This window comes from Cariama cristata, unplaced genomic scaffold (genome assembly GCF_000690535.1).
Source record: "Cariama cristata isolate BGI_N322 unplaced genomic scaffold, ASM69053v1 scaffold4019, whole genome shotgun sequence".
NCBI lineage: Eukaryota > Metazoa > Chordata > Aves > Cariamiformes > Cariamidae > Cariama > Cariama cristata.
Window position 1 is genome coordinate 72,392 of NW_009635157.1, and position 11,195 is coordinate 83,586.

Genomic DNA, 11,195 nt, shown 5'->3' on the forward strand with positions numbered 1-11,195 from the left:
GAACAGAAAGAATTTGATTTGTTTCTATGTTCTGTAAGGCATTTGCAAATCCTAGTAATAGGGGTTTCCAAATGTTTTATCCCCTAGTGTCTTTCCCTTTGCTTGTTTGACGCCCCCATTCTGGTATATTTTTGTCTGGGTTGCGTAAACACTCTGTACAACACATTTACAAAGCTATTTGCTGTTGCTGTAGATGTTATGGTGCTTTCCAGTGTGTAGCCAGCCCTGCATACTTCTGAGATAGCTGGTCTTTAGTCGTCGTATCAGAGGTGGCTCTCCCTGCTTGTGCACCCAGCGCTGGAGCTCTTGGCTGGCTTTTCTGCTGTGCAGGTGTGGGAAAGGTCCAGTGAGATGCTGGCTGCAATGGAGACATCCGTGTTACATAAATACAGGTGAACAGCTTGTGAAATACTGAAATGTCATGGGTCCAGAGATTCGAGAAAGTTAATATTTATCAGAAAATACTGGGATGTTGTATGTGTCAGATAAATTATGTTTCTAAAAGACTGACTACAGATATGCATCCTTGGCAAAGGGCTTTCATATGTTATACTTGCACATACCTGGCACTGACTGCCTGGTTGAGAAAGAAGATCAACCTCCTTCCGCTTTGTACACATCCTGTTTTATGGGCTGTAAATACCTTAATTTTTACTGAAGCTATGCAAAGGGATCTTATACCAACATAAGATTATCCAGTTGTCCTTCCTCATCATCATCTGTTTTCAATATTAGATTTCTGATTTCAGTCTGATTTCAAGTTTAGACGTTTCTCTGAGAACAAGGGCAGACATGTTCCAGGTGCATTTTTATCTTCCAGGGAAAGAAGAAGAACAAAGAAACTGGCAGAGTTCTGGGAACTGCCACAAAACACAGACACTTTATGCCAGAGCATTAGGAAGATAAGATTGTGTTGTGCAGTTGTTAGAGGCAAACCTTCTTTCATACAGAACTGTCAGCTATCATTGCTCATATCCAGTAATGCTGAAGTTGAAACACAGCCCTGAGGCTTCTAGTACCATGTAAACTAACAGTAAAACAGTAAACTGAAAGCAAACAAACAGATAGAGAAAACAAAATTTTCTTCTAGTTACATATATTCTTCTAATACATGTATTAGTCTCTTTGTATATGTGGAAGAGTGTGTGTGTGTGTGTGTGTATATATATCTCTGTAGTTTTACCAGGTGCTGAAGGAGCTTTTTGAACTATTAGCAACAACAAGTACAACAGGAAACTGAAGAGCTGGATACAAACTCTGGTTGAATCCCAAATTATAATTTGGAAATGTTAGAAGATATTTTTCATCACTGCTCCGCTATAGAGCTTTCCCCCCACCTCCTAGTTTTATTCTTGCCCAGCTCATGAGATTGACCCAGAGACATGTAAGCCAAAGCTGTGCTTTGGTCTGGCTCCCTTGTCTGAACTGGAGAGGCAGGTTGGGAAAGACAGATACAGAAATATATGGAACATGTAGTGTTGTACGAAATCCTAGAAGATCCCAATGCTTTTTTGTTTATGCACATCTAACCTTTTAATAGATAAAGTAAACATGTCCTGTACTTATTTTTGATGGCCTTGGCAGTAATGCTGCAAGCTCAAGGTGAATGTTGTTAGGACTAAGTTTTCTCATGGCAGGTTTTAACTGGCACTTTCTGTACATCTTCCTTTTCTGCCTCTTTTCTTCATTTGCCTGTCATTCTTCCTTGAAAATTACCCTTTAAGGGCATTGAGTTCTGGTAATTCTTCTTAAAAATCAGGGAAAATTACAGATGTTTCTTTTAGCATCACACCATTTAATTCTGTCTACTCATTCTGAATAAGAGAATATATTATGGTCTCTAAGTCAATGAACTTTCTGACAACGTTCCTTGTAAAGGCTAAAGCCTTTCCTGGCAAGTGATTAACGACTGGGACAAGCCCTTCCATGAGACATGAGTTTTGCAGCCTGTTGTGTGGTCTCTAACACATTTCTGATTGTCTAAATATAAAGAGATAAAAAGGAAAGTGACTGCCAAACTCCACTGTATAACATAAAGCGAGTCAGAGGGAAAGTTTTATAATTTTTCTTCTTTCTTTTACATTGCTGGCTACATCTTATCTTTATCCAGAAGATGCTAACATCATTTCCTGTCTATAAATTAGCTTGCACGTGATACAAAAACACAATATGGCTCTCTTTCCTAACTTAATAAAAGTTTTAATACTTCAATGTTTTGACATTCAAGAGTCCTGATTTAATCTCGGAACTGTTAAAACACCCCTTTACCGAACCAGTGCATTACCAAGCAGTAATATTTAGGATGGAAATTTGAAATTAATTGCAACAATTGATGTTTGCAAAGTGGTGATACCAGGACTTTTTTTCAGCTAGCACAGCATACGTCTACCTCTTTTATTGCTCTTCTGACATCTAGTCCTGTTTGAAGTAATACTGTGATTGCCCCATGGATTTTAACAGAACTGTGACTCCGTTGAAGCTGATTTAGAAAGCAGTTGTGTCTGTCTTCGGTACTAAATGAGCACCCCTTAAATCCCAGAAACAGCCTTAAAAGCCTTCATGAAGTTTTTTACAGTGATTCAAATGAATAGTGATTCACCTACTTGTGAACAAAATATGAAACTTGTTTCTATTGCTCCCATTGCTGTGCCATCTGGTACATCATGTGAAATGAAATGATACCAGTGACCGGCAAAAACTCCTGTGGCTTCACAAAGGGAAGCAAGAAAGGCAATGAATTGCCGTTCTTTTTTCCTCTTCAGCAATCTCTTAGTTTTGAGATTTACAGTTATTTTATTTGCAATGTAGCTGTCTACTATTTAAATAATTGAAAAGGCATGCCCTGCAAACACATTTTATAATTCACTCAGGAAGATATGAGGATCTCCCACTTTGACAGTCACCGTAGTTAATCACAAATGGAAACTTTCTGAGTAGCTCTGGTATTTTGAAAGTTGTGAAACAGTCACGCTTGGTCTTGGTTGAAACCCCTCCCGTTGCAGTACCTGACACTTAACGTGTCAGCAGCAGCATGCGTGGGCTGCTACAGGCAGGTCAGGCCCACAGGTGGTCATGAAGGGATCATTTGACAGATAGGACATCATATCGGAGGCTATGTAAGAAAATACACCATGCTTCACATGGGTCTTGGCAGCAAGTATCCCTGGAACAGACCTCTCAGAGACGTCTTGGTGCCATGGTGGATAATTAGAGTTGATTTTAGTGTGAGCATGTCAGACCCTGGCCTGTCCTTGTGTCTATGGGTGACAGGCTATCAGATGTCTTGAGGGCTTTGGCTGGCTGAAGACAGACTTCTGTTTCCAAGGGGCAGTGCCGCCACTCGAGGATTGCCTGCTTCTGTCAAGAAGCACTATTAAAGTAGTATTTAAAAGCCCCGTTGTAGGATGTGTGCAAAGGTTGTATGGGTCACAGGCAGCTAGTAAGTGCCCAGTGTAGGTATTGTGCAGGTTAGTCTAGGACTGCAGTATTTCGGTTTTGTACTTGCCCAAGGTGTCCAAAGCATGCAGATTTAAAAGTGCCCAAAGCAGTCATAAATGCCATTTTCTATTGAGCAGGAAACAGCATGTTTTAAATGCATTTTTTCTCAAAGCTAGTGGCTGTGCTGACTACCAGCAGAAAGCTGCCATGGTACATACTTTCACCTACAGACACCTCCACTTCTCAGGGCTGATGGACTGTTTTGTGAGGGGTTGGGTAAGCCCTGAAAATTTGCAGGTTGAGGAACTGAACTTATAGTATCCCTCTACTAGCTAAATGGCAAGCAAAACATAGCTTTTCTAATCACTCCTTTTCTCCAGGACTGCTTCTGGGTGGTATTTATTCCTTACGCTGTCATCTGTTAGCTTGTTAAGCACAGGAGGTTGACACCTGCAGACAGGACCCGAATAATCAGCTGGCTTGAGCCTTGGTCTGGTGCAACTGCAGTGGGCTGCCCTGAGGCTTCACAGGGTCTGCAGCACGACAAATACGAGGTGCGTAGGGACCAGCTCATTACGGCAGCTGCCATGGCCAGCAAGCAGCAGTTAGAGCAAGGATATTGCAGAAGGTCCTTTTTTCTGGAAGCAAAAGAGATTTGCAAAACCAGACATAAACCCAGCATGTCTCCCACTGATTGCTGTCAAATGGAAATGTATGGGAACTTTGCCATGGAGTACTTGTGTGTAAATGCATCCTATTGTCACCGTGTGGCCAGGTGTGAGGGTTTTAAGAACCATCAAAAGGAATATCCAATGTTTCCTTTCTAGGGAAAGGGTTCTGATCAGATTAGTAGGTAGTACACAAGTGGTTAGCTGGGAAGTATGTTAATACTAGAATTGTTTACAGTAATCTGGTAACTCCTATTTTACAAAGTAACTTTACAAAACAAGTGGAGCCTTGTTGGAAATTCTTTCGATATGTCCGTTAAACAATTGAACTTAGTTGCTAAGGGAAATGTCATTGCAGAGCCGAAACGGTGTGGTATTGGACTGACGGGCAAATACACAGATGTCCAGTGCAGTCACGGGGAAGTGATTTGTTGGTGTGTCATCGGATTTCAATTTCCTTTGACTACACCATCTATCTATAAAGTATTGCTGAAGCAGTGCAACTGCAAATTCGGCTAACTAAGCATCTTAAGGGACCTGGTCAGGTTTGTCACTGGGTTTTCCTGGCTGTCAGCCCTAAAAGTAACTGATTTGATGATACATCAAGTCTGAAAGAGTCTAGGTTCAACAACAGATTTTGCGTTGCTAGTAGTGTCATTGTAGTGCATTAAGCTCAATTCAGCACAAGTGGCTAAAACCCAAGAAGCTAGGGAAATAGGGTCACATTCACACTAAACTCTCTGTTTATAGCTGCAAGCTGCATTTTAGCTCATTATCTTGAAGTCAGCTCTAGTACATCTCTGTGAGTGGAAATGTGAAAGCAGCAGCTAGAGTCTATGCCTGTTGCACTCACAGTCTTTTTTAGAATATAGACACAGTCACTGTCTTTGCATGCATCTACGAAATGATTAATAGTGATTCTTTGCATCTTAGGAGAGTTGTGTTGAGAGGACTTGAAACAATGAGGGAATGGGAATGAACTAATACTGACAGAAACTCTATATATGTCCCTGAAAGAGTTTAGCAATTCAGTATAATGATTTTAATTTTTTTCTTTTCCCCCTGGGTGGGACATTTTATTGACCAGGCAGTTATGTCTCGGGGTGCCTACCAAATTAATGTAATGAGACAAAGACAGAGATTTCCTGGAACGTGGCTTATCTCTACATGAATGCATCCTAAAGTAGATTTAAAAATCTGTCAATGGCAAAGGAGACAATAATGACCACATTACTGTAACTGTCTCATTAAAAATCTTACACGTTGTTGGATAGGTGTGTTGCAGAACAAGGTAGCAGAAAAATACAGTAAACTTACAAATACCTGTTTTTCTTGAGCTTGATTCAATCACAGTAGGTTGGAAATTGTGTTTCTGGGACCAGCAGCATATCACCTTTTATTTGGCTTTAAATCCATGATTTAAATTGAGGATATGGCCAATTTGACCTAGAATCAATTCTCCTAGTAAAAGCCTTCTCAGCTGCACACGTAGAGCCCTGCCTATTAAAAAGTCCTATTTCACGTCTCCTTTTATTAAAAACTCCAAATATTCCCTTAAGAGATAATTTTTCACATATCTGATCATGCTAAGAAAGTCCCTAAAAATTCTTACTCAGTGCTTTGAAAATTATCTGATAGTCAAATGATTGTCTCTGGAAATGGGGGATCTTGTGACGAAACTGATAGAGTTTGGCTATTATCTCCAGTAGGTCCGTTTTACCAACGTTGAGTCTTTGCTGAACTCGCACTCCTGGGGATGTTCAAAAAACTGAGCATGAAAACTTGCAGGCAGAATGCTCAGTTCCAATAAATCACACATTGTGTGACAGAGTGGGATAGTTGGAGACTAAACACACTTTTTCCGAAGTTGTGTTAAATATTGAGGTTGATCTATTTAATAATGTAAGCATTAACTAGTAACATTATAAGAAGGCATGAGGAGAAGTTCATCACATCATAGAGCAATTTGACAATATTAAAAGCCCACAGGGAAAGGGGAAAATAAATTTTGTGTTGACAAATAGAGGAATATATGCATTCTTAGCTCAGAGATTCTGTGTACATCAAGCTTCGGACAGCAGTGTTGGGGATGTACATAGGTGCACGCATAGGTGGGATGTCCAGTCTTTTATTACATGTGGCAGCGTTACGCTTTCCTTTGGATTCATTGACTATTGAGACTTCCCTAGGAGGGCACTGTCCAGTGAATGAAATTTTCTGCCAACTGCCTACCTTTCATTTTTTCAGTCCTGGCACAGCTTAATCTCTTCCATCCATGTGTTATTACCAGATCTGGATCACTGTGCTTGCGTCTTGCCCACTGTCATTTAGCACATCTGGAAATGCTGTGGTTTGCTGAATGACAAGTCACACTCTTGTCTTCCAGTTCCGCCTGGTGGTAAAGACAGCACTGAAGCTGCTGCTGGTGTTTGTGGAGTATACCGAATCCAACGCACCACTTTTAATCCAGGCAGTATCTACTGTCGATGAAAAGAGAGGTGAGTAGCCTTACTTGGGGGGTGCAAAATCCCATGACTGCTGAGATCAGGGGGGCATTTCATCACTGATTTTAGTGGTTCTAGAACTGCTGTTGTGATGCCTGCTTTGTGCGACATACCCTTCATTTCTTGATTAAAAGCATATTTTAAGTATTCATGCAATTTAAGATTGTTTTGAGGAATGAATTATAGTGGGAAAATGAAGAGTGAAAAGCTGAGGAAATCGACTCCCTCCCTGGGCACCACAGTCATTGCCCCTTCCCTGCACCCATGAGCAAAGTAAGCCCCGTTGCATCTTCCAACCTTGGAGGCTCCTTCGGGCCAGACCATCCTTCCGCTTCCTTCTGAGAAGCAGCAGTCTGATTTAGAAGAGAAAATGATATCTAATCAGTGTAATCCCTTTGAAGAGAAAGACGAGGTCAGTAATAGTACAGGCTTTATGGCAAAAGCAAAACCATCTGTTGTTACATTAAAATAAAGCCCTTGAGCAGATATTATACTACAAAATCTGTTACCCTTCAGGCTCATGAAAAATACTTGAATATGTATACTGTATTTTTTGCAAATAAATAGAACAAAAATGGTTCTTTCTTGTTCTTCCCACAAAGCCATTGCTAAGCTCCCAGGGCATTCTCTCTTGATGCAAAACATTCCTTTGCCTCAAGGAGAGTTTTTGAGGTTGGGAGAGCTATTGTTGTGGTCTCAAACACATGGAGGTTGAAAGCAAAATCCCCTCTGTGGAGCAACTGCCTCCATGCTGAACTTGTTTGAGCGACTTGATATGGTAAAAGTGAAACAAAAGAAGTTGGGGGATGGGGAGGAACGTGGTGCCAGAAATAGGAGAAAGTAGCCAGATTTTACTTTCAGCTATCACAATGAGTGCATTGAAAAGACCAAAAAAAAAACCCAAATTGTCACTATGGCAGGAGAGCAGGCAGTGGCAATTCAAAAACAGTGTAGCACTTTCAATGGTGGGCTCTTCAGGTTGGCTTTCTGTTTTGAATTAAAACCAATAAACCTTACAATGCCATAAACAGAAATGTAATTACAATATTTGTGTAATTGTGAGCACTGTGATTTAGTTTTACAGTCATTCTTAGTATTTCCTCAGCTCTCTGAACTCACTGGTATTCTCAACATGTTCAAATTGCCATCTGTTCACATGCTAGTAAACCTCATTAAAGAAAAGAGAGGAAGAAAGGAGGACCCTAAACACACTACCATGCACTGTGTATTCCCTTCAGTATCTGTAGAACAGCCTTAGGCAAACATTTACATGCCCCAAAGTAATAAAACAACTTAAGTAACAACATAAAACATGTGAAAGGAAGTGATGCGTGTAGTTAGATGGATAACATGTTAGGAGCACAAGGAGAGGGTTTATGGGAATTCTCATACCTGTGGGTTGGCAGATTGTCTCATGAACTCTTGCAAATAACTTAGGCCCAAATATACAGTTTTTCTTTTTTATTATTATTATTAAGCAGTTGCACTTAGCTACAATAGAGTTTGTTTTTTTTTTCTTGTTTTATATTTAGTTCCTTTTTAGGCCATTAGTGTAATAGCTCTTCACTTTTTGCTGTGGATGTGCTATGTTTTAATTTATATTTTGAAATCAGTGGCTTATAACTGAGGGGTACCTGCCTTTAATGACTGATTTAATGGAACAAAAATACAGACAAAGAAAAAGCGGTGTGCCTTTTCTTGAACATTGTCGTAAATCTTGTAGGTATGTAATTAAGTTTAACACTGCTTTGAAGAAAGTCCAGTGTTTCATGTACATACAAGGTGATGAGATGTGACGTAATTCCTCAACACGTGTACCACACATGATTAACATAAAGAACTCCATATTAACTCAGCCTGGTTTCAAAGCGATGCCATCTGTGGTTTCTATGTGAGAATACATCCATATGCAAACAAGTACACAGATCCACAGAAGTGCCGGCTTTACTCTCAGATACAAGCAGACCAGAAGTGAGTAACTCCATGGCCCTCATCATATAGGCAAGTAGCCTCCACTTATACTTCCACCTAGCTCCCCCTTCCCCCCACCCTTTCTTGTTTCAGAGCCCCAGAGGAATTTGATCTCTTTTCAGTTTAAGCATACCAGGACCGTGCGGGCTCTGGGAAGTGGAGCTGGTGTTGCACTCTGCTGTCTGGGGCTGCTTTATCGCAAGCATTTTTTAGGACAGAGATTAAAGCACTGTTACTGACCTGGACACTGTCACATACTGTTAGTGAATTAAGTTTCTGCTACCTAACTTATTACATTATTTGTAAATGGCCCGTATTATCACTTCTCTGCTTTTCCTGCCATTTCACACATAGTTAGGTATACACTAAATTAATGCCCTTACCGTAGGTATGATGGAAGGCTGTATTTTCACTCATATTTAAACAGCCAGGCGTACAAGATGTTGAGGTCTTTCCAAAAGTGTTACTACCTTTCCATCCTATGGCTACTAGAGACAAGCACTCTGTAAGTTGGTGGCACTCCTCATCTATGGTTCTGGCCTGATGAAAGGCTTTGCATGCGTTAATACACACTGTGCACATCCTGCATAGTTGTAATGTCAAGATTTTGTGTAAGACATGAATGACAGCATTAAATTGAATACATAAAAGCATTTAAAGGGGAAACTGAGAAAAGACTGAGACTTAAAACAATGGACAACGTTATTCGATAAATAGACTGTATTAATTTAATACAGGCTTAATTGTTGCAAGCCCGTAGTTGTCTGTGCACTGTGCGTGACTACTCAGAGAGCTGTAAGTAGCATCAGGGTTGAGGCTCCAGTCTTCCCATCAGAGTAGCCACGACAATGAGCTGTTACCAGTGAGAAGCCTGTGAAAAGCAGTCGAGCAGTTCTTGTTTTACCCATTAGAAGGCAGGAGAACACACACAAAACTCAGCCTTTGTTGTTTTACTTCAATGAGCCTGTTTCATCACTCCCATCAATTTTGCCGTGAGTCCTGCATAGAAGTCATAACCTTATGGGAACATCCCAGTCTGCTCCCAGAAGAATTACTGGGATGCTAAATCATCATTCTTTTACATCATCATTCTTCTACGTCATGATCGGGTGGAGGAGACAGGCAGGAAAGTAAAGCTTTTTGAGAATTGGCAAGCGTCAATGATTACACTTACTATTTTTAAAAATAAACTCCGTAATATACAAATATTAAATGGATTTACATTTTTTACTAGAAGTACATATGCGTTGCCAAACCTGGATTTGAGTTTAGGTTTTTCAGGATTTGTTATATTCTGACCATTACACAGAAAATGGAAGCTGTAGACTTTAACTCTGCATAATAGTTTCCTCAAAGGTTCCTCTCAATCTGTAAATAGAGAGCTTTTAATGTTCTCCACATACAAACAGCCTTTTAAAGGAAAAGGGAAAATATACATCATGATTTTCATATCTCTTATATGACCATCATTGTTTTACTGCAGCAGCCAATGAGTTTAGAAAAGTCAACAATTGTTTTAGTGTATGATTTTCCAAGGTATCTTTCACAGTTTTTCTATGCAGCTTGAAAGGAGAAGGAGTTTTTTTCACTATCAGCCTATCATTACAAAAATATTGCCTTGAAAATTAAGTTTTTTTATGTAGACTCCAGCCTGTGGTCTCATCTTTAAGTGGTAACTCTCCAGGAACAACATACTCAGAAATCCAAGCTCAGGGCATGAGAGTGGATGAGAGCAGACACGTGCTTTAGGTCTGCCCATATCCCATACTGTCTGGATCATAGATTGGAAACTATAGGCTCTCATTATATGTAAGCAAGGAATATTAACCCAAGTATAGTAATGCAGTGAGTTCACACTGCAACTTCCACACCAGAACTGCCTTGTCCCCAGCTGGGTAGACGGCCTTATGGCTGTTTTCATGTTCGCTCCTTGGCTGTTCAGCTTAAGATCATAATGAGGAAAATAGCATTTGAAAAGAAAGGTTTAATCTGGTACAAATTGGAGTAGCTCTGTCAAAGTCGTTGATAGTACTGCCTCCTCTTGAATTCAGTTAGGAAATAGATGAAGGATTTCAAATTTAAGGCTAGGTTTTAGAAATTGCCTAGGTTTAGTAGCAGCACCTTAATTAAAGCCTTTGAAAGATGGATGAGCTATTACAGTGCTGCCTTACTAGTACCTGTGTCTGATTAACCATTTTTATAAATTGTATTCTGAAATAGAGAAGCAGCATGGGTAGAAGAGAATTATATATTGTCCTTGCAGGAAGACAGCAAGGTGATCCTGAAAGTAATCTTCTATGATAATAGAGAATTATCAAGATACTCAGGCAAAAAAGATCAAACACCAGGATGCTGTCTTTAAAAAAAAAAAAAAAAAAAGGACTGTTCCACTAAGAATAAAGCCTACCTGTGAAATAAAGGCATATTTTCCTAGAAGGACTCTCAGTGAATAATGCAGTAGATTAAATAATTTTTTATGTTGTTGTCACCTTGCTTTTTTCCAAATGGCATTATTGTAAGTCAGAATTGCACAGTTTCCCCATTTTGTTTCTCTTTCTTATCTTCTTCCATTTTTATTTTTCATTGGAAACCACAGGAAGACATTTTTGTAGTG

General features: G+C 39.8%; 1 protein-coding gene across 1 annotated transcript in view; it reads left to right on the forward strand.

Moving 5' to 3' along the window:
* The window catches only part of FHOD3 (formin homology 2 domain containing 3), a 197,084-nt gene that overhangs the window by 61,152 nt on the left and 124,737 nt on the right, over nt 1–11,195 (forward strand). The window contains exon 3 of the mRNA XM_009707416.1: nt 6,493–6,604. Within this exon, the coding sequence (XP_009705718.1) occupies nt 6,493–6,604 (112 nt within the window). The remainder of the gene's footprint in view (nt 1–6,492; nt 6,605–11,195) is intronic.